General features: G+C 47.3%; 1 protein-coding gene across 4 annotated transcripts in view; it reads left to right on the forward strand.

Moving 5' to 3' along the window:
* Positions 1-15,805: 15,805 nt before the first annotated feature.
* Positions 15,806-24,206, forward strand: part of PLEKHH1 (pleckstrin homology, MyTH4 and FERM domain containing H1) — a 48,997-nt gene continuing 40,596 nt past the window's right edge. Inside the window, exons 1-2 of one of the 4 annotated variants that reach the window (XM_047736977.1) lie at positions 15,806-16,133; positions 23,706-23,864. In XM_047736977.1, coding sequence (XP_047592933.1) covers positions 23,739-23,864 — 126 coding nt within the window. In that variant the 5' untranslated portion in view covers positions 15,806-16,133; positions 23,706-23,738. Of the gene's footprint in view, positions 16,134-16,162; positions 16,479-23,705; positions 23,865-24,206 lie in introns of those variants that run through there. The other 3 variants (XM_047736979.1, XM_047736976.1, XM_047736978.1) reach the window with 3 other exon arrangements.

The raw sequence follows: 24,206 nt of genomic DNA on the forward strand, positions 1-24,206 counted from the left end.
ATGGCTCACATGTTTGAAGGGAATGATGGCAAAGCAGACAAAAAGGCTAGAACCAGAACAGCTTTGGGAGCCCGGGTAGTAGGAAATAGTTGAGAGTCTTCTCAGGACTCTGCTGTTGAACAACTGGACTTCGATCTCTTTTGCCTTTTTTTAAGATTTTAGGTATTATGTGAGAGAGACACACACAGAGATAGCAAGAGAGAGCATGAGCAGGAAGGAGAGGGAGAAGGAGGCTTCCCGTTGGGCAAGGAGCCCGATGCAGGACTTGGTCCCAGGATGCTGGGCCCATGACCTGAGCCAAAGGCAAACGCTTAAGAGACTGAGCCACCCAGGTTCCCAGGACCTCAGTCTTTTTTTATCACTTTTGCTCCTGTTAGAGTGAAACTTACCTAAGTTGGATCAGGCATCCACCTCTTGGCCAGGGAAGGGTGGGCAGGATCCTCTGACACAGGCTCTCCCAGCACCCCCATCACGAGCGAGAAGTATGCAGTGAGAGAGAAATCAAAGAGTGGTTCCCAAAGAAGGCCAAGGCTGCTACACAGCCCCATACAGCAAACGTCCATGCCACTGGCGGGGGGGGGGGGGGGGGGGGGGGGGGGGGGGAGGGCGGCGGGTAGCAGACCGCGTGGGGAATTCACACCTGCTTCAGTGCCCCGGTAGAGCAGTAGAGCGCTTAGCTCTGAAAGAAGGTGAAGGAAGAGAAAGACATAAGCTTGAAAAAGCAGCAGGGAGCTCCGAAAAGTACCAGGACAGGAAGGCCAAGGTTGCTGAATACAATCACTGCCAGTGCTGGAGTTGGTATGGAGGTAAGAACAGGCAGATGTTTCATGGATTTTTCCAGTTCTGAGCTGTGCTTGGCAACGGGTGAATTGGGATAAGGGGAGGCGAGCTGCAAAAAATTGTTACGAATGTCCTCAAATGTTTATAAAATGCCTCTGAAAGGGGAAGTGGGGTACCCGTAGTGGGGAAGAGACGTTAAACCCCAGGAGACAGGGTTAAACCCCTGTTGACTGCAAATTTATCAGAAGTTTTGCTTGCCTTATGTCTATGTGGGAAAGGGATAGGAACTTAAACAGAGCTCTCAAAATAATGTGTGTGTTGCTTCTTTGGGGATATTTAAAAGTTGTGTCCTCTCTCTTTATTTAGTCATCAAAAAGAATGCAACAGATAAGGACCACGCAGTATTCATGAACACCTCGAGCCCCAAAATGAAGAACTCACCAATCTGTGATAATGTGAATCCATCCATAAAGCATTAAGACATTAACGTGTGTGCACTAAGACAGTCCTGGAAATGAGTGCCTTTTCATGAGATTAGCAATAAATTGGGGGGAAAGGCTAATGCTAAAAGAAAGGAGAGTGAAAATACGAAGATTATACTTTGAGATGACGCTGCCTCATACTTCTAATTGTTGGATTTAATGGTGAATGTTGTAAATTTGGTGGTGGGGGGGTCAGATAGAGTTTATTATAAAACTTGGGAATCATGGAGAGAGCCACCCCCACTCCCCAGCTGCTCTCATTTCCAACTTAGCAGTCAGCCCAGGTGCTGGGCAAATTGGAAAGAATTTCTGCCCTGGAGATTAGAAACCAAACTCCAGGCTGGTCACCTCCCCTCCGTGCCTCCCTTTGCCAGGATACAAGGAGCTTAGTCGCCTGAGGAGGGACAAAGGGATATTGTTAAGGCGAGCCCGCTTATGAGAAGGCTTTGCAACTAAAAGCTTTTATGCTGCTATTTAAGCCATTCTGCCTGGGGGGACACTGTGTGCCTGTCCCAACTTCACTGTATCAGTTCAAAGAGAACCTTCGGCCAGACAAGGCGATTGCAGTGGGGTATCTTGGGACTTGGCAACACTAATAGGCTAAGAATTTCTATCACAACATCTCATCCAAGTCCCAGTTCGGGGCCCCTCTTGGCCCTGGGATGGGTGAGAGTGAGAAGATCTTTCTTCTTGTAGATCTGAGGCAAAAGGTCTCTCCCTTAGGAGCTGGCTCTGTGGCAGCCCAGACTGGAGGTGAGGTGGGAGTGGGAGTGGGGTGTGCAGATTGCGTCACCAAGGGTAGGAGAAATCCTGTTTTGATTCTTTTTACCATCCTTGTGTTGGCCCTTCTAGGAGAACTCTGCCATCTTCAGGAAAGGCTGCATAAGCCTGATAGGTTAACGATCCCAGGGACTCTGAGTTGTCTAGGGAATTAGTTCAATTAGGCGTCCTATTAGTCTCAGATGCTAATTAATAAGTATGTATTTAGTGTCTTCTCTCCCCAAGCAATGTGCTGTTGTGAGGGCTGACCTGACTTCAAGAACTTGTTATTCAGTTCAACAACCTTTAATGTACCATGCACTGTGCTAAGGTCCAGGGTCACACAAGTAAAGAGATCGAGACTTATGCACGTGGATATGAGAGCCATATACAATGGTCTATAACGACAAAGCATTTCCCCCATGCTCCTAGCTTTAAATTCTGTGCCTCCCATGTTGTGGAAGGTCTGTGATCATTTGCATTCTATGACACAGAGCTGTTTCCATGACCTGGCTTTCTCTCTACCACACTCTGTAAAGAAATCTCTCCACCATGGCTCAAGATTAACGCATACATGCAAATATATACACCTTTTTCTGTCGAAAGAATCTGCCCCTCTTTCTTGCCCACAGCTTAGTCAAGGTTTGCTTTCTCTTATGTCTTTCAGCAAGGTACATACCTAGGAAGGAAGCAATGTCATCTTTGGTGGATTTTCTTTCCTATCTGTGGGTTATTATGTTGAGTAGATAAAGCTGTGACTTCCTTCAGGGAAGACAATAGAAGGGTCTGGGGACAGGGAGGAAAGAAGAGTGGGGTTTCTGATGACACAGAAACTGCATGTCTGTGTTCAGAGTGCATAGGCTGAGAAGGGAACAAGTTGCTCGGGGCCTCCTCTTGACCCAGTAAGTGTCCTTTGGAGTGTTTGTATAATGGGAAATTACTACAGTAGCCTATCTCTGAGCTTTCATTATTTAAATCCAAATTTTTGTTCTAGGAAGACACTGGGCTCAGTGGGTCCCACTCCCTGTCCTGCCACTTGACAAGCAGGTTGAATGGAGTAGGATGATGTCCCAGAAATCCAAGAACGTCAAGGGAAGGGTGTGAGGGTCTCTAGTACTACTGTTAAGGAGTGTAGATGAACATGGGTGAGTGCAGAGAAGTGAGAAGTGGTGGAGGGAAGGAAGACAGACTCTGGACTTTCTCCTTGAAATCATTCACCATACTGCTCCCGCCAAGAGCCCCATGAAGTCAGTCCTCTGGATTCCATCCAACTAGCCACATGTTCCTTCTTCCCTCAAGTGGAGAACATGGCTGAATACATCATCTCCCTTGCAGGATGTAAGTGAGCTTGGATTAGAACTGGGCCCAAGTTAACTCTGAACCCAGACTTGTGTCTGTGTCTTCAAGACCTGGACAACTGCCAGACCACATGAACACAGTGCAGAACAGGAACCCAGTAATGCTATTGTGGTCATAGCTTAATTGCTCTGAAGAGGTAGCAGGGATCCGAGCAACGTCAAAAACATGTGAATCCCCTCTGATCTCAACACTGACCCCTGGTTCTCTCGGGTGTCTGTTTGCAATATCGCTCCCCAGGACCTTTATCAGTTCAAGCTGTGACTCAAAGGGGTCGGCATTCAACTTGAGGGATGGGAAGAGATGAGGGCAAATTCTGGCTCTTTGACTGGCAGACTGTGGCTATATTGAGTTAGTTGTCAACTTCCCTGAATCTCAGCTTTCTACATTACTGATGAGATCAATACTTGAAAAACATTTTAATAGCTTTATTAGAAAAATGATTCATACTCTGTTAAAACATTAAAATCATATAGAAAAGAACAAAGCAGGAACTAAAAGCATTACCAAATTTCTACAACCAAAGATAATCACTGCTAATATTTGGGGAGGGGGAATCTTCCACTCATATTTATGTACATGGATATATACGTAGTTCTGCATACCTACAGTGTTACATAAAATAATTTGTATTAAATACACTTTTCTAGAAATTGTTTCACTTCACATTTAGAAACGAATACCTTTTGGGGCACCTGCGTGGCTCAGTCGGTTAAGCCTCTGACTCTTGATTTCGGCTCAGGTCGTGATCTCAGGATTGTGAGTGAGATTGATCCTGCCTCAGGCTCCGTGCTAGGTGTGGCGTCTGCTCAAGATTCTCTCTCCTGGGGCGCCTGGGTGGCTCAGTGGGTTAAAGCCTCTGCCTTCCGCTCAGGTCATGATCCCAGGATTCTGGGATGGAGCCCTGCATCAGGCTCTCTGCTCAGCAGGGAGCCTGCTTCTCCCACTCTCTCTGCCTGCCTTTCTGCCTGCTTGTCTTCTCTCCCTATCAAATAAATAAATAAAACCTTAAAAAAAAAAAAAAAGATTCTCTCTCCCTTTCCATCTGCCCCTCCCCACTCTCTCCTTCTCTAAAAAAGAAAAAAAAAATCATAAATTATGTCAGGGAAAGCAGGGATTTGGAGTAGAGGAAAAGATCCTAGAAAAATTTTAGTGCTCCTTACCTATAAATAGCTTCCAATCTTATGTGTACTACTACATATGGACATTATCTTCCAGTGGTTTGAATGGTGAAGATATTTAGGGAAATTTCTTATTCTGAATATTCTAATGGATTTATTTCAACAAAAATTTGCTTCCCAAAGAGCCATGCTCTTCCCAAGAGCATTTTCTCCTGAGAGATCCTGAGTCCACGTAAGAATAATCCCCTATACCCTGTAGGGAAATTCCTGCTTTCAAGATCAGACCATCCCAGAGCCATCTGAGAGTCTCCCCAGTGGCCAGTGGAGCAACATGTAGTGTTTGGAAGGAACAACAGTCATGTGCTACCCCTAGAGCAATGCCCATTGCTTCTGATCCTAGGAATCTGTGTGCTCTGCTCCATCACCAACCTCCCTTCTTAGGTATGAGACCTGTTGGCTCCACCTCATTCCTTCGGGTGGCCCCCCGACTGTAATTGGCAAGAGACCCTCTTTTGGACCTGAACCAGGAAATTCAGAACCTGGAAATGCGGAAATTGCATTTTGGGAAGGTGCATTGTCCATACCAACTCTCTGAACTCTCCAAAGCTCATTTTTTAAAAAAATTTTTAATAAACATATGATGTATTTTTATCCCCAGGGGTACAGGTCTGTGAATTGCCAGGTTTGCACACTTCACAGCACTCACCATAACACATACCCTCCCCAATGTCCATAACCCCACCACCCTCTCCCGACCTTCCTCCCCCCAGCAACCCTCAGTTTGTTTTGTGAGATTAAGAGTCTCTTATGGTTTGTCTCCCTCCCAATCCCATCTTGTTTCATTTATTCTTTTCCTACTCCCCAAACCGCCCACGTTGCATCTCCACTTCCTCATATCAGGGAGATCATATGATAGTTGTCCTTCTCCGATTAACTTATTTCGCTAAGTGTAATACCCTCTAGTTCCATCCACGTCATCGCAAATGGCAAGATTTCATTTCTTTTGATGGCTGCATACTATTCCATTGTATATATATATACCACATCTTCTTTATCCTAGAATGAATTAGGTTCTTTCCATAGTTTGACTATTGTGGACATTATCCAAAGCTCACTTTTACGTGAGCGCATCTCCCAATCTGTGGATTCCCTCGGTACTCTGAGTTGAGCAGTCTGGTTCTAGCTCCACGTCTCATCACTTTACCTGTGTCAGAGCGAAGATGAGCCTTAACCAGCAGCAGAGACTTCCTGTTCCTGCTCTTGTGCCATGACTAGGTGAGAGATGCCTGGAAGAAGTGCCAAGCTATGGTCTGTGAACTGCTGAAGCCAAGTGTTCAGAGCTGGGAAAGGGAGAACATTCTTTACATCTTTCTCTACTTTACCTTCATCCTTTAGTACCGCGAAGTTTTCCAATCCCCTTCCGTGAAACCATGCAACACTGAACAGGAACAAAGTATGTGGTTTAAGGTTTAAAGTCTCCACTTTAGGGACGCCTGGGTGGCTCAGTTGGTTAAGCAGCTGCCTTCGGCTCAGGTCATGATCCCGGTATCCTGGGATCGAGTCCCACATCGGGCTCCTTGTTCTGTGGGGAGCCTGCTTCTCCCTCTGCCTCTGTCTGCCACTCTGTCTGCCTGTGCTCTCTCTCTCTCTCTCTCTCTCTCTCTCTGACAAATAAATAAATAAAATCTTAAAAAAAAATAAAATAAAGTCTCCACTTTAGACAGAAGTAAAAGCCCTCCATTAACCACCTCCTTTCAAGATGACCAAAGCATGCACTGGTCAGATCAGAAGGAAAGAGATGGAGCCCTAGGTGTAGCTGGGAGTAGGAAAGCTGGAGCTTGGGTTCTTTAAGAAAACACAAGCCAGGGGCGCCTGGGTGGTTCAGTGGGTTAAAACCTCTGCCTTCGGCTCGGGTAGTGATCCCAGAGTCCTGGGATGGAGGGGGCCTGCTTCCCTTCGTCTCTCTCTGCCTGCCTCTCTGCCTGCCTGATCTCTGTCTGTCAGATAAATAAATAAAATCTTTTTTTAAAAAAGTTCTTTAATAAAAAAAAAAGAAAGAAAGAAAGAAAAAGAAAACACAAGCCATCCTGGGGCGCCTGGGTAGAGCTGGGGTTGAGCCACTGATTCTTGGTGTCAGCTCAGGTGGTGATCTCAGGGTTGTGGGATCTGTCCCCACATCAGGTTCCATGCTCAGTGCAGAGTCTGTATGAGATTCTCTTTCTCCCTCCCGCTCCGTCTCGTTCAAATAAATAAATTTTTAAAAAAGAAAGAAAGAAAGAAAACAAGCCATGCTGACCACTAGATGGCGCTGAGAGACAGCCTCCCCTGTCCTGGCTAGCTGCTGGTCGCATTGGGGACTTTGAGAAGGAAGACAGATTATGTTGCCTGGATTAAACCCCCTTCTTAAAAAGGAGCTGGCAAAGACGGCCTCCCATAAGATCTAAGACCTGACATTGGTAAAGCCGCTGAGTCTGAGCACAGCGATGGTAAGCATGACAGATGAAGGTTTGATTGACCAAAGCAGATAATTGACCGATCAGTTTCATAACTAAACCCCTGGGGGAAGGAGGGAGGAAGAGCTGCAAAGGTTAGGTTTTCTCATTCTTTCCAGGTGTTTCACATCCTGCCATCCCTGTGAATTCAGGGGCATTTGTCGGCTTGCTCTGACAGGAACCACTCAGCCTGGAACATGCCCTGCAAGGGAGCTCCCCTGTCCCTGAAGCAAAGGACTCCTGTTCATCGCCCTGCATGTAGATCTCTGCCTCCAGTGAAGCAGCCACTCAGAGGAGGGGAGACTGAGGGGCACAAAGAGGCCCTCCACAGTCCAGTTTGCCCAGGACTGAGCCACATGTTCCTTGCTGCTCTCCCTCCCTTCCTCCCCAGTCCACAGTGGACACTCACCAAGCACGTACTCAATATATGAAAGCAGAACCCCAGCCCACCAGACCTCTCCCATGATCTGTTGTCAGCTGAAGAAGTAATAATAAAGGCCAGCGTCTACTCAGCACTTGCTATCTGCCAGGACTGAGCTAAGTGGCAGAGCTGGGATTTGAACTCTGGAAGTAGAAGCCCAGGGGCGACACACTGTAGCCTTAAGAACTCACATATCTGAAGTTGCCACACACTGAGAGGCAGAAAAGGGGCTGAGGAGCCACGACCAGCTCCCTGACTAGCCTGAGTTCCCTTCGCTTCTTAGAACCCCAAAGTCTCTTTCCTCATAGGCCCCCTACGCTGCCACTAACTTGAAGCGGGTCCCTCCTGCCCCATGATGGGAGCCACGATTGTTTTCAACTGTGATGAAAGCAGATGGAGAAATAAGACAGTTGGCTTAAAGCTTGATTTTCTTTAACATCGCCTGGGTGGCTCAGTGGGTTAAAGCCTCTGCTCTGGCTCAGGTCATGATCTCAGGGTCCTGGGGAATCAGGCTGTCTGCTCAGTGGGGAGCCTGCTTCCCTCTCACTCCCTGCTTGCCTCTCTGCCTATTTGTGATCCCTCTCTCTGTGTCAAATAAATAAATAAATAAAATCTTTAAAAAATAAAAAATAAAAAAGCTTCATGTTCTAAGTTCTACAATGATTTAAAAAAAAAAAATCCCACACTGATGACTGGATTTACCCAGTTCTCATTCCCTGAGCTCTATCAGCTCCCCTCTCAGTTTCTCTTCCTATCTACCATCCCCTCTTCCCCCTCCCAACCCCCAACCCACTGAGCCCTCCTCCGCCTGGCTCTCTCTTGCTTGCGGAGCCTGCAGCTGCACTGGACAGATCATTTTGCATTGATACATTTTGTAATTGCATCAGTTCTGCCCTGTGCTCCCCTCTGGAGCTGTTGTTCCTCTCTGAGAAGATGATGGCGTTATGACAAACCAGTCAATACCAGGCACCCTATTGGTCTAAGAATCATGAAAATACAGACCCTGGGCCTGCTGATCTCAATGTGCTGATCTCAACTCATATTTTTAATCAGTGGCCCCGGTGTTTTATGATATAAGGTTGGATGGGGAATCACTGCTTTCCCTCTCATTGGGGTCCTTTGTGACTAGTCCTTCCTTCCACCCATTGCTCTTTGTTAGCTTTCAAGTCTCTAGTCTTTGGGCTCCTTGCTATTCCTTTATACTTCCATTTAGTAACACTTAGTAGGTGCATATGATATGCCGGACACTGGGGCAGACCCTTTATTTCCATCTTTACATTTTCTGTCCATTCCTGTTTTACAAATGAAAAATCTCTCCCTTCCCTCTCTGCCTGACTCTGTCTGGCTCTGGACAGCTGGACCCACAGCTGGACTGGATAGGTCATTCGCCATGCTCCCCGCCTGGTAGACCCAGGATTCAATGGCAGGCACGTCTGGTTTTGAAGTCTCTGTCCTGAGTTCCTTGGTCACACTTGCCAGACTTTGTTTCCTCACACAGTGCCTAGAAAATGATAACTACTCCATAATATTTGTTCCTAAATAACTGAATTAATAAATGAAAGAAGAGTCCATGCCCAAGAGACCGCCCCCCCCCCATCCGATACACACACCCACAGAATTCTGCCTCTGGACCATTTCATTTCCTTCCTACTCTGCATCTCTCTACATGTCTGACCACTGCCTTCCAGGATCCCCTGTACTGGACAATGACTCTGAGCTTCTCTGCCCCAGCCCCTGGTTACCCTGGCTGCTCCCAGAGATTCAGCAGTAGAAATAGTCTCCCAAATTCTCTGTAACCCAGGAGCTGCCAGACTCTGTCCCGGGCTCCTGAGATAGAAGGCTGCACCAGGACTGGCCCCTGGGCTCCTGGGATTCTGAGGCCCCTTCTCCGTCTCTTCTTCCTCCCTTTTCCTCTTTAGTCTCCTTCCAACAACAACTGAGAACCAGGCCCTGGGAGCAGAAGAAGGGGTGCTTGATTTGGGAGGGTTTCAGTGAAGCAGAAGGGCTTTCTTTGGAATGTCCTACTCAGAGAATACAAGTGGTGTTGGGAATTGGGTTTCCTAGAATGCCCAGGACATGGGAAGATGAATTGTCCAACATTTCACCAGTTCTCCTAGAGCTATTACTATCTCTCAAGACATCTTTCTTATCTATTGCAATCTTGCAACAGAGAGAGCTCCTTGAGACCACCTCTTGACCTTGTGCAAGATACTAGGGACCTGGGAGAGTATCTGATAAACATTAGACCTCCAGCAAATATTTGTCCAAAAAATGAATAACAAAGGCTACCATCTATACAGCACTTGGTACCTGCCAGACACAACACTTTCTCATTTAATCCTTTCTAAAACCATCAGAGGCAAGCTTTATTATCTTCATTTGACAAATGAGGAATTAATTAAGCACCTGCCCCAAGGTTACATTAGCACAGACATGGTAGAGATGGGATGGGAACTGATGTTTCCCGGTTCTGTGGCCCCCATTCTTCCCCACAGTACTGCCCAGGAAACCAAGCACAGACTAGGATGCTGTTATAGTAACTCTGTAGGAATTTATTTTTTAACCATTTCAGTCTCAAACACATGCTGTGTGTATATAACGCCCAGAGAGGTTAGTTATCATCTGTAGTATTCTAATCAGGAACCCACACTCTAGAGGGTGGTTTCATAAGCACTTAAATGGCATCAAAGCCTACACTAGGAACCTGATAAGTGCCAAAGGACCAAATTGGTTCAGACCTGTTCACAGTGAGTGGCCACCAAGGCCTCTCAGAAAAGTAAAAGGAGACTCTCAGCTTCAGTGACCCAACTGAGCCTTGGACTCTGAGCACACAGTGGCTTTCTTCTCTCTGTCTGCTGTGAGGCCACTGTAACAGTAAGTGAACATCAAACAGGAATGAGGTTTAGGTGTGGTGAGAACCATTTCTGCACAGAACCATAAAGGAGTCTGGGGGCTCAGAGCCTTTCCAGCAGGCTCCCACCAGCTTTCCTGCTCTCTCCTCTCTCCCACGACAGCACAGTCAAAGATGGTACCCAAGATGGTTTTTCTTACTTTAGTTTTACAAAGTTCCTCTTTGCTGTGGTGACTCTCTCATAATCCTGCCTTTTCCTCAAATTCTCAAATATTCTGACCTGAAAGGTAGCTGTGCTGAGAAAATAATTTCCACACTTTACCACAGGGCAAACTGGGGCCAGAAGCAAGGAGATGTTTTTTCCAAGCTTACAGCTGGGCGTCTAACAGAGTACCTGGAACAACTTATAAGTCAGCGATCATAAATGAATGAATGAACAAATGCATGAGTGAAAGGGAAAAAGAGAAGGAAGGAAAAAGAGAAGGATATCAGCATCAGCTGATATTACTAACTGGATGTGGTCAGTGGCCAGTTTTTCTCAGTCTCAGATCTAAGGAGGGCTACAGAGAAGGTGACGTCAGACAGAAAGATTGTGGGGGAACAGATAGTGTCTCATCATCTCAACCCTTAATTCCAGGGTTAAGTTAGGGGTAGGCCATCCTGGATGGAGGTCTATAGCGATTCATCCCTGGGATGGATGGCATGGGGAAGGCTACAGTTGAGGTGATGGAAGAACCAGGCTTCCCTCACTGAAGGCCACACAGCTGCCTCTACTGACTGGTACCAAGGGGCGTGGTGGAAGAGACCAGAAATCCAACCAGAGTTGGTGGGGAGGTGGGCAGAACCTTCCTGGGCTACCAGCATGGGGTGGCTGGGGTCAGGCAGAGGAGGCGACGTCAGCCAAGAAGGCTGATGGGAAAGTCCCTAGCTTTATTTATTTTTTTAATTTTTTTTTAAAAGATTTTATTTCTTTGACAGATAGAGATCACATGTAGGCAGAGAGGCAGGCAGAGAGAGAGGAGGAAGCAGACTCCCCACTGAGCAGAGCCTGATGCGGGGCTTGATCCCAGGACCCTGAGATCATGACCTGAGCCGAAGGCAGAGAGAGGCTTTAATCCACTGAGCCACCCAGGCACCCCAGTCCCTAGCTTTAGATGGAAAACTCGGCCCAGCCTATGACCTTCCCTGCTAGCGTGGTTGTAGATGACCTACAGCCCCTGAGGAATACTAGGTTCTAGAGTTATAGGATGCACTCTCTCCTTGGAACAGAGGAGGAGATGAGCCCATTCTCCTCTAGGCATCCATTCACTCTGGTGAGTATTAGGTAGAGACTAATAATAAAAGTTGAAGATCTATAAACCTCAGCTATAAGGGACATTATTGGGACAATTAGGGAAATTTTAATATGGTCTGTATGGCAGATGATAATATTGTATCAATGATAAGTTTCCCAAGTATGATGGTATTAAGAGAATACGCTTGTTCTTAGGAAGGTACATGCTGAAGAATTCAGGGGTCAAAGGTCATGAAGTGTACAACCAACTCTCAAACCGTTGAGGAAAAGATGATATATTATCACATATTATATATAATACGTTAAAATAAATGTAAATGTATAAAAACATACACAATATACAATATAAACAGTTAACATGAATATATAACATAATGTAATATAATAGATATCACATAGGTGTAAGGAGAGAGAGCAAATGTAACAACATGTTAACAACTGGTAAACCCAGGCAGAGAGTATAAGGGTGTTTGATGCACTATTTTTTGCAACTTCTGTCAGTTTGGAATTTTCAAAATAAAAGCTGGGGAGGAGGAAGTTTGAGAGTTTGAGGGAAGAAGAATAGCTCTCACTTCCTGACCAATGCCTGGATCCCCCAATTTATGTAACTCTATTATCCGATAACCAACTCCAGAGAAAGAAATTGTGATTCCTGTATTAGAGAAAAGGAAACGGAGCCTGGGGCCAAGGAACTTGCTCCAGTTTACAGAACTGGGATTGAGACCTAGCCCAAAGGGAGGTCACAGGGAGGTGTGCCTGCTGTGGGGAGAGAGGCTAACACTTTCTCTGAGCCTTTCTGTGAGCTAGCACTGTTTTCAACTCATCTATGCCCGTGAACTCATTTAATCCTCCCTTCCTAAAAGCTTTGTACTTTGTGATGATAAATCATTTAATTGGTGTGGTGGGAGGGAATGAAGAGGCCCTCAAAACACACTAATGGAAGTATAGGTGGGTGCAGCCTCCTCTGAGGGTGATTTGGTTGCATCTATTGAAATTTAAAATTCATACTGTGTTCAGAGCCAGCAATTCCACTCCTAACTATTAAACCTTAAAGATAGTCATAGACATGGACCAAGAAGTATGTGCCTAGATAGTCACTGTAGCAAGGTATATAATAGCCAAAGATTGGAAACATCCTAAAGATCCATCACGAGGAACACTAGGGAACCCTAAAAACAGTAAGGCATCTCCAAGTGTGCTGATATGCCACACAGAATCAACACGTGGTAATGTTAGGAGGAGAAAAGCTGGGGCGCCTGGGTGGCTCAGTAGATTAAAGCCTCTGCCTTAGGCTTGTGTCATGATCCCAGGGCCCTGGGATCGAGCCCTGCATCGAGTCCCCCCACATCGAGTCCCCCCACATCGACCCGCATCAAGCCCCAAATTGAGCCCCACATGGAGTCCCCCTGCATTGAGACTGTCCCCTGCATCGGGGCTCCCTTGCATCTGGCTCTCTGCTCAGCAGGGAGCCTGCTTCCTCCCCTCTCTCTGCCTGCTGCTCTGCCTACTTGTGATCTCTGTCTGTCAAATAAATAAATAAAATCTTCAAAAAAAAAAAAAAAAAAAAGAGGAGGTGCACCCGGGTGGCTCAGTGGGTTAAAGCCTCTGCCTTCAGCTCAGGTCATGATCCCAGGGTCCTGGGATCAAGCCCCACATTGGGCTCTCTGCTCAGCGGGGAGCCTGCTTCCTCCTCTCTCTGCCTGCTGCTCTGCCTACTTGTGATCTCAGTCTGTCAAATAAATAAATAAAATCTTCAGGGAAAAAAAAGAGGAAAAAAGCAAGGGATGCTTCCTTAGTGTTGAAAGGGGGATATAAATAGATATGTATGAATATATTTAAAGTTGACCCTTGAACAATGCCAGGGTGAGGGGTACCAACTTCCATGTAGTCAAAAATCTGAGTATAATTTTGACTCCCCAAAAACTTAACTAGTAGCCTACTGTTGACCAGAAACCTTACCAATAACACAGTTGATTGGCACATAGTTTGTATATGTATTAAATACTGTATTCTTACAATAATACTGAATTTTTCTTGATTTTTTTTTTTTTGGTATTTCTAGGTATGTGGTTTTTTGAAATTATCACAAATCTCCAAAAAATTTTCAAAAAATAATTCATATATATTTATTTAAAAAGATCCATGTAGGGGCGCCTGGGTGGCTCAGTGGGTTAATCTGCTGCCTTCGGCTCAGGTCATGATCTCAGGGTCCTGGGGTCGAGTCCCACATCGGGCTCTCTGCTCAGCAGGGAGCCTGCTTCCCTCTCTCTCTCTCTCTCTCTCTCTGCCTGCCTCTCCGTCTACTTGTGATCTCTCTCTGTCAAATAAATAAATAAAAATCTTAAAAAAAAAAAAAAGATCCATGTAGGCGCTCAGTTGGTTAAGCATCCGCCTCTTGATTTTGGCTCAGGTTATGATCTCAGGGGCATAAGATCCAAGCCTGCGTTGTGCCCTGTGCTCACTGGGGTGTCTGCTTGAGAGTCTCACTCTCCCTCTCTACCCCTCCCCCACTTAAAATAAATAAATAAATCTTCTTTAAAAGACCTCTGTATAGGGACGCCTGGGTGGCTCAGTTGGTTGGACGACTGCCTTCGGCTCAGGTCATGATCCTGGAGTCCCGGGATCGAGTCCCACATTGGGCTCCCAGCTCCACGGGGAGTCTGCTTCTCTCTCTGACCTTCTCCTAGCTCATGCTCTCTCTCACTGTCTCTCTCTCAAATAAATAAATAAAATCTTTTTAAAAAAAAAAAGACCTCTGTATAAGTTGGACTGCACAATTCAAATCCATGCTATTCAAGGGTCAGCTGTATATGTATTTATGCATATTTATGAATAAAATATCTTGAAAGGAAATTTTGTGTTTGGGGAGGAGTGATCTGGGGGACAAGGGCAGGATAAAGGTAGACATTTTTCATCATTAGCTCCTCCATATTATTTGAAATGTGTGTACATGATTAGCTATTCAAGGTAGATGAAGGCACGAATAAAGGATTGAGTCACTCTTAACTTTGGGCTTATGCTTTGGGCTCCCTAAGGCATCTTCCTTAGTGTTGAAGGGATAGCCAAGGCCTGTGTCCCATAATCTGGGGTTGATCTATCTCAGTCCCCAGGAGCTATGAATCCATTTGCAAGTTCAGCACCCCACCCCACCCACCCCCTTGGCCTCCTGACCTATTGAGACCAGCTTTCTAAAGTACCTGGGTCTCAAACTTCTGCATGAGAATTGCCTGGGGAGCTTGTTAGCTGGGTGACCAGGCAGCCTCACCTCCAGCGATTCAAATTCAGACTTGGGGTGGAGCCAGGGGATACTTCATCAAGACCTGGAGTGAGTCTTCCAAAATCCTTTGGGAGAAATGGGCCCTGCTGGTGTTGGCCTCTGTTCAGGCCTGGACAGAGAGCCTGTAGGATTAGGGAAGAAAGTAGTCCTTCCCTGCAATATTCTCTATATTCATCTTCTTTACCAAAAGTTGAGTGTTCCAGGGGCGCCTGGGTGGCTCAGTCCATTAAGCGCCCGCCTTCGGCTCAGGCGTCCTGGTTTGGAGCCCTGAATCAGGCTCCCCGCTCAGCAGCAGGAGTCTGCTTCTGGCTTGTTCTCTGCCCCCTCCCTCTGCTCATGCTCTCTTTCTCCCTATCAAATAAATAAATAAAATCTAAAAAATAAAATAAAATAAAATTGAGTGTTCCAGTCCCCTCTGGGTGTAGGATTGTACTGCTGAGGTAAGGGACTGCAAGTCGTTGAAGAACAAGGGTAAGAAGACCTCTTTGCAGCTGCCCAAGCTGTCCCGCTGGCCTTCTGGCTCCTTGGCCGCTTCTTTAACATAAATAATGCACATACATACATACATAAGCAAGCAAGTTACCCTGTCGCTTGTGGTGACTTTCTTCTCCCTCCAAAATTACCAATCAGTGCATTGGTCTGGCAGTGGGACAGACTGTTGGAAATAGGGACTTCTCCAAATATCCGGGCGTTACCGTTCTCAGAAGTTGCCAGCAAATGCTGGAACCTCCTTGGAGGTGCAGGGGGAAGGTCTGGTCTTGCGCCCCATTCTGCGAGGGTCCCACGCTGCCCGAGGGTTGAGCAGGTCTCGCGGCACCCGGCCGCCCTTCGCTGCAGCCGGTGCGGTGCCTCGCGGAGAGCTCGGGGCCGGAGCCGGCAGACCCCCGCCGCCTTCCCCGCCGGCCCCAGGGACGAGCCCAGCGGTGCGGAGAGGTGGGAGGCTGGAGCCTGCTGAGGTCATTTCCTGTGCCTCTCCCCGAGCCGCCCGAGGAGCAGCGCTGGCGCTCGGCCTTTAAGGAGCCGCCGGGGAGGAGGGAGAGCGGCGCGGCGCGGCATCGCGTTGAATGGGGTGCCGCGAGGCCCGTCTCGGCTTTGTGCGGCCAGCCCGCGGGCACCCCGCCCGGCCCCAGCCCCGCCTCGCCTCTCCCCGCCCCGCCCCCCGCGACCCCTGCAGCCGCGGAGCGGAGACCCGGCGGCTGCGGCGGAGTCGGGCTAGAAGGACGCAAGGTCAGCGGCGGCCGCGCGCGGAGGGCGCCCGGGGGCCGGGTGGGCGGCGGGAGCGCGGGCGAGCCGGCGGGAGGTGAGCGGCCGCGCGCGCCCCGCGGGCAGGGACGGGCTCGGGGGCTATGAGGCGGCGGGGAGGGCTTTGGCGGGGCGGAGAGGACGCGGTCTCTCCGGTCGCGAGGCGAATCCGGAGCAGGTGCCTCCCCACCTGGCGCCGGGGGCGCTGGCCGCCGCGGTCGGGCACCGGGGACCGGCAGCGCGTGGCGAGGAATCGCCTTCCCCCGGAGGAGCGGGAGTTTGGGACCGGCTGGAGCCAGTTGCCCCCGGGAAGGGCCCTCGGGCGCACTTGCAGGCTTTCCTCCGCCTTGCCCGGACTCTCGCGGGCTGTCCCCGCTCCCGCTCGCCTCCCCGCCTGGCTCAGGTAATCTCTTCTGTGATTTCTCGGCGGTTCTTTTACGGATTCTGCTGGGTCAGGCTCGGCTCCTAGAGGCAGGTCAGCCAAGCAGAAAAGAAAACAAGTTGGGCACTGAGTGACAGGCAGGGGCTTTGTGTCTTAGGAGCCTTAGAGAGGACTCTGTCACCAGGGAGCCTTAATGGGGGTGGCAGAGGCCGTGAAGACCCGCACTTGGGAGTAGAATCCGCTCCCTGTTGGGTTTCTCCCTGCCAGGGCGTCTCTATAACCTTCTACTGTGAGTCCATCTCATAAAACCCTTTTGGACAGAGCCTTCGTTCCAGGTAAAACTTCTACTTGGAAGATCTCTTTAATAACAATTTCATTGGAAAAGTCGTGGGTTCCTTCCTCAGGCTTTTTGGACTGTCTTCTCTGCAGACTCTGTGTGTGGTAATGTCACTGACACTTTATAGAACTTCGGTTCTAGTGTTTCTGCACATTATTATCCCCATTTTACAAAGGAGGAAACAGACTCGGGAAAAAATTGTGATTTACCCAAGGTCATATAGATAAAAAGTGAAAGAGGCAAAACTCAAACCCAAGCCTCCTAAATTCCAATGTGGGGTCCATAGTCAGCTTCCCTCCCATAGGTTCCTGAGGGGACCTGCTTAGAGATGGGTGATGGGGGTGGCTGCCAGTGTGGTCTCAAACTCATCGAGACTGACAGCTGCGTTGAGAAAACGTGGTGCCCCCTCCCCTCTTCAGAAGTCAGCAGCTAGGGGGAAGAAACATGTACCCCCTTCTCCGCTCCCCAGGGTGCACTCCTCGTATCTATTCCCTTCTCTCTGCGAGGCTGTGTATCCATGTGGGGAACTCTGGGCTCCTTATGGTTTCAAGAGTGCTTTATACGTGCTGGTGTTAAGGTGTGAGGATTCCCTCACTCCTGACTGGGGAGAGGTCCCAGCAGGCTGGCGGTTAAGTCACCATCCTGCCTTCTGTGATAACCCCGCTGAGCTCTCTCTCCCTTCTGGCAAATTCAAAACTGACCTCCTCCATGGGGAAACAGGCACTGATTGCTTGCTAGAGTATGAATTCCAGTAGTCTTGGGGAAGGCGATTTGGACTATTTGGTCATTTAAAAATGTGTATCGCTTAACCCTCCAATTCCATTTCTGGGACCTTATCCTTTCAGATACACTCTTAGGCATGTGAAATGACATATGTTTGTTGCAGCATTGTTTGTTTTATTTTTTTTTTTAAGATTTTTTTTTTTAAAGATTTTATTTATTTATTTGACAGAGAGAAATCACAAGTAGGCAGAGAGGCAGGCAGAGAGAGAGGAGGAGGCAGGCTCCCTGCTGAGCAGAAAGCCCAATGCGGGGCTTGAACCCAGGACCTGGGATCATGACCTGAGCCGAAGGCAGCGGCTTAACCCACTGAGCCACCCAGGCGCCCCACATTGTTTGTTTTAGCAGAAGGTTTCAAACAACCCAAATGTCTGTCAGTAAGGGACTCTTAAATAAAAGCATGTAATATCTACACCATGGAATACGACACAGCTGTTAAAAAGCATGGAGGGGAGGGGCGCCTGGGTGGCTCAGTGGGTTAAGCCTCTGACTTCGGCTCAGGTCATGATCTCAGGGTCCTGGGATAGAGGCCCACATTGGGCTCTCTGCTCAGCGGGGGGCCTGCTTCCCCCGCCCCCCGCCTGCCTCTCTGCCTGCTTGTGATCTCTCTCTCTCTCTCTCTCTGTGTCAAATAAATAAATAAATAAATAAATAAAATTTTTTTAAAAAGCATGGAGGGGAGACAGGTCAGGTGTGTATGCGGATACAGGAATTTGGTTATAGGTGAAGTACAGTGTGTATGTGTAAACACCATTTGTGTTTGTGTATGTGCTTGCAACATATGTATGAATGCTTGTGTCTGCACTGGATATCTCTGAAAGACGTAAAACCCCGTATACAGTTGCCTCTGGGGAAAACTGAGGTACAGGGGTAGGAGGATGCCTTTGTGCCTTATACTCTTTTGTTCAGTATTCAAAAATAAAGAGATAATGGGGTGCCTGGGTGGCTCAGTCCTTAAGCGTCTGCCTTTGGCTCAGGTCATGATACCAGGGTCCTGGGATCAAGCCCGGCATCAGGCTCCTGCTCAGTGGGAAGCCTGCTTCTCCCTCTCCCACTCCCCCTACTTGTGTTCCCTCTCTGTCTCTCTCTCTGTGTCAAATAAATTAATTAAATCTCAAAAAAGAAAGAAAGAAAGAAAGAAAGGAAATAATTTTTAAAGATCCCTTGACCTTTCTGAGGCAGATCTGGTAGTGAACACATCTGTGGGCCACATCTCCCTAGTATGTCCACACTGGTGGTTTGCCTTTTCATTGTGAATGAAGCTATCATTGAGTGCCAAGCTTCTGTAATATCTCCTGTAATTCTCAATAAATAAATAAATAAACAAACCTAGTATTTATTTAAAAATTTAAAAATTTTTAAATTGCCATTTAAAAAAAGATTTATTTATTTGTTTATTCATTTGAGAAAGAGGGAGCCTCTCTCTCAAATGAATGTGGGGGGAGGGGCAGAGGGCGAGAATCTTCACCCTGACTCTCAGATGAGAGTGGAGCCCAGATGGTTGTGGGGCTCAGTCTCACAACGCATGAGATCATGACCTGAGTGGAATCTAAGAGTCAGATGCTTAACCGACTAAATTACCCAAGTGCCCCTGAACTTGCCATTCTTGAAGGTCAAAAGAATGGTTAAATGTTGATAACTTCATGTGATTCAACCTAATATTATTGCTCTCCTTTTCAAATATCATTGCTCTCAATTTCAAAATGGCGCTGAGGCTCAGAGAGGTTAAGCAGATGGTTTAAGGTCGCAAGATTAAGGGCCAGAGCCAGTACTCAAACCCAGGCTTGCTTGGCGCCGGAAGGGGGAATCTTAACTACTACACTCTGCTGTTCCTCTGTACTGGTTTTGTTCTTAAAGGATGCTATTCCTGTTTGTCCTAGTCCCCTCTGGTATTTAGATCCCTGAAGGCTGGAACTTGCTCACCTTTTCCTGTCTCTTCCAACATTGTGAAATGTGCCACTCAGCCCCCAAGAGAAAAATGCATATTGTTGGCTTGATCATATGACAAGGTGCGGGCAGATGTGCCCTCTGTCCACTCACCCACCCCCAGCTCCATCCTCAGAAAGGGGCCACAAAGCTCTTCCCTTCCCACAGTTGGGCAGGTGGTCAGCCTAGTGTAGCACTGTTAGAAGATGGTGGTGGCCCATCACTAGTGAGTGGAAATCACAAAAGGTGCTCACACTCAGGTAGTGAACCATAGTGAGGGGACACAAGAGAGCCCAGTGGAAACTGTACCCAGAACAGAGTCCATGTTCCCTTGGGAAGCCTCCTGCAGTGACCTCTGACCTCTTCCGTTTAAGGTCTTGTATTGGCTTGTCCTCTTTGTAGGAAAGTTCCAGGATATACACTGTTGACCTGAGCCTTGCAAACCATGAGATCTTTATTCATCTTTATGTTCCTGACTTTGCATGTAGGAATCACTTCACGAAAAGTTGGTTGAATTACATTTAATCTCAGCATCTTGTCAATTTCTGGCCAAATCCCTACGCTTGCCAAAGTCATCCCAGGTCAAGTCTGTGTTTTCTCTTACTGGCCCAGAGTCTGAGGTCACCTAACGACTCCCTGTGGCCTCTTTTCATCACCCGTCCTGCACACAGCTCCTGCCTCTGAGGCATTCTCCACCACCCTCCCTGGCTACGTCATTCCAGGATGCCGGAGGACTTAGGGAGTTCCAAAGCAGGGCCTCAGGCTGTGCGGTCATTTGTCACCTGCTAAACAGTTTAGCGCTCTGGGCACTAGAAGAAATCAAAAGAAGTGGGTTTCACAAGAGTGACCAGGAGGTGATCCTTGTAGCTGGTGGGGAGGGCCCATGGGGACTCACTGTACTGTTCTCCCTAGTTCTTGTATATATATGAAACTTTCCAGAATAAAAAATGAACAATTGGGGACGCCTGGGTGGCTCAGTTGGTTAAGCGGCTGCCTTCGGCTCAGGTCATGATCCCAGCATCCTGGGATCGAGTCCCACATCGGGCTCCTTGCTCAGCGGGGAGCCTGCTTCTCCCTCTGCCTCTACCTACCACTCTGTCTGCCTGTGCTCATGCTCGCTCCCTCTCTCTCTCTCTTTCTAACAAATAAATAAATAAAATCTTAAAAAAAAAAAAATGAACAATTGTATTGGGTTTTGTCCCTTCTCTCATTTCTGTCCCATCTGTTTTGCCATTAGTGTTGTGTTAGGCTAGCCGTGAGACTCCACCACCGCCACTGAAGCATGTGCATGGAAAGAGGATGTTCTGTGTGTTGGGAAGTCGGGATTCTTGGCCCCACTCTGATTCTCCTTAGCTCCGTGTCTCAAGTCACAGATGTGATAGGATTTCTCATCTGTGCTTTGTGAATAATATCCCTTGTCCCACATCACAGGGATACTGAGAAGATACGGAGAGAAATCACGCCTTCACGGTGCTTTGAAAAGCTAACCATTCTGTAAATTATTTTCTGCTCGTCTTTGCACATCTTTACAGGAGGTACAAGTGCGAGGTGACTTAGCAGGTGAAGTTCAATGTACTGGTATTTTGCCTTAACCTCTAATGTTTTATAGCTGCTGCGGCAACTACCTGCTTCTGTTGGAAGAGCCTCTGGGCCACGTGCTTGGCAGCAGGCCCCTTGCTCCAATTCCCTTTTGAAAGCCCCGTAGCTCTTCTCACATGCTGAGGCAAGCCTAGCACAGGTCCAGCCCCCTTACTGCATTCCCAGGGCAAGGGAGAGGCTTCCGCAGAGCACTTGATCTGTTCAGAAGTGTAATGTCATAAACTGCTTGATTGGGACAGGACTCCCTGCAGGCTGGGTATAATTTCAACTCTCAGGGCTAGGCAGAGGCCAGTGATGTGTTTTATTTCCAGAGCTCCTGGAGATTTTGTCCACTATCCCCATGGAATCAGAGCTGCAGCTTTGACAGCCAGTTAAGAGGGAATTAAAATTCACCAAACCCTTTCAGTGGCATGCAAGGATTAAGTTTCCCCTGCCCCTTGGTTTTACCTGGGTGTTGTTACCGCTGATTCTTAGCCCTGAGCTAGGCTGCAAGACTTCCAGGTCCTACTTTCAGATCTGCCACACTTTTTTTTTTTTTTAAATATGAGGAAAAGCAAAATCCCTTTGAAGGACAAAGCAAATCAAACACGATGAGGCCTTCTGGCCATCTCTGGAGGCCCCACAAGGTTGTTTTGTCTTTTCAGCTGCGATCATAGCTCAGAGAAGGTCATGTTTTGTTTTTGTCTTTTGTCTTCCTGCCCGTTCCAGTCGGTCCCAGTCTTTTGAGGTGGGGATTGCTGGGAGATCACAATGTCGGGATTGTTCAGCAGGACAGTCCCCGGAGAGCAGGACTGAGGTCACATGTCTAGTGTTCTGAGCTGCCCAGAACCCAAAGACTTAGACCCTAGACCCGTCAGTGTTTAATTGTGGGGCTTCTCTACAGGTCCACTGGCCCTGTATTTTAAATGAAAAGTCAGGACACATGATACATGTCTACACTTATGGAGGTTATGGTGTCAGAATGTTTGAGACCAGGATGCCCTGGAAAACCTTGAATATAGGTTCACCTTATTGCCAAGGATGCTGAAAGATCCCACAAAATACTTTTCTCATTTTTCACAATCCAGTTCACTCTTTGTAAAATCAGAATTCTTTCCAGTTTTTAGATGGGTAAAAAGCACAGTTGCTCAGAGTAGGGACTTTGGAACAAGAATCCCAGCCCCACTACTTACTAGCTCTAGAACTCTCTGTGTAGCTTCTCAGTTCCTTGGTGACCTCCTGCGCAAGTGTGGACAATGCCCGTACCTTGTCTTATTTATTGTCATGAGGATTAAAGAGGCCATACATGATAAATAAATGATAGCTATTTGTAGTATGGTAAAAAGATATTTACAAAAGTCAAATGTGATAGTTGGAAGAAAGGAAGGATGGAGGGGGAAGGGAGGGAGGAAGGGAAGAAAGAAGATTAAAAAAAAAAGTCAAATGTGAGGCGGTTAACCTATGGAGGACAGGCTCACTGGTCACCAGAGTAGTGTTCAGCAGCAGTGCAGGAGGTGACTGGGTTTTCCCAGGTCATGTGGCTCCTGAAGAAGGGAAAAGGAATTAAAAAACAAAAAACAAACAAAAAAAAAAACTAAATTTTTATTACGGAAAATTCTAGGCATTCATTCAAGTAGAGAAACCAGTATAAAGAACTCCAGATGCCCATCACCTAACTTCAAAACTTACCAGCAATTTGATAAATCTTATTTCATGTATCTCCTCCCCAAACCACTGCTAGCCCCCTACTATGAAGTGTTTTAAAGCACATATCCCAGACGTTATATCATTTCACATTTAAGTCATTTATATGTATATGATCTCAAGGTCCTGGGATCCAGCCCATATTGGGGGCTCCCTGCTCAGCGGGGAGCCTGCTTCCCCTTTCCTTCTGCCTTCAGCTCCCCTTGCTTGTGCACTCTCTTGCTCTCACTCTTTCTCTGTCAAATAAATAAAATCTTTTTAAAAATAAGTATTTGTTGGGACGCCTGGGTGGCTCAGTTGGTTAAGCAGCTGCCTTCAGCTCAGGTCATGATCCCAGAGTCCTGGGATCGAGTCCCACATCGGGCTCCTTGCTCGGCAGGGAGCCTGCTTCTCCCTCTGCCTCTGCCTGCCACTCTGTATGCCTGTGCTCGCTCTCTCTTCCTCTCTCTCTCTGATAAATAAATAAAATCTTTAAAAAAAAAAATAAGTATTTGTTGCATGGATACATTTTTGTTAAATGGATAATTGAATGAAAAACAAATGAGGCCCTACTTTCTACTGACCGGGGGATACCTGGGTGGCTCATTTGGTTAAGTGTCTGCCTTAGTTAGACTCAGGTCATGATCCCAGGGTCCTGTTTCTCCCTCGCCTGCTGCTCCCCCTGTGTGTGCTCTGGTCTCTCTCTCTCTCTCTGACAAATAAATAAATAAAATCTTTAAATAAAAATGAGACGAGGTTCGCCTTACAGTTTTCTCAGACTTTGTGATTCCCTGAGTTTGCTTAGCTTGCTTATGATGGAATGGGACACACTGAGCCAAGAAAAGTGGCTGTGGCAATGACTCAGTCACCTCCCCAGCTCTGTTTTCTCTGCCCTCCTCCTCACACACTTCCTTATCTTCTCCTCTTGTTGTACTGGTTCCCAGGCATCCCTGGAATAGCCAGAAGTTGACTCCATCATGGCGGAACTCAAGGTGGAGACCCATGCCAGCGTGGACTGGCAGAAGCGCTGCCTGGCCCTGGAAACCCAGCTCTTCCGGTTCCGCCTGCAGGCCAGCAAGATCAGGGAGCTGCTTGCTGACAAGGTGAGTCCTGGAGAGCTAACCTACCTCCCTGCAGAGGTCAATGTCAGACAGGGCCAGAGTTAGAGAAGGAGAGTTGGGGAAGGTGAACTTTCTGCTGCTGCTTTTTTTTTTTGAAGTATTAATTAATTTTTAATTGAGTATATTTGACATGTAACATTATATAATTTAAGGTATACCACATATTAATCTGATACATTTGTATATTATAATATGGTTGCCTTTGTAGTGGTAATTAGTGTTTCTATCCTGTTATGTAATTGTCATTTCTTTTTAGTGGTTGGAATAATGAAGTTCCAGTTTCCTAGCAAATTTGATGATTATAATGCAACATTATTGCCTATA

Source organism: Lutra lutra, chromosome 7 (genome assembly GCF_902655055.1).
Source record: "Lutra lutra chromosome 7, mLutLut1.2, whole genome shotgun sequence".
Classification (NCBI taxonomy): Eukaryota; Metazoa; Chordata; class Mammalia; order Carnivora; family Mustelidae; genus Lutra; species Lutra lutra.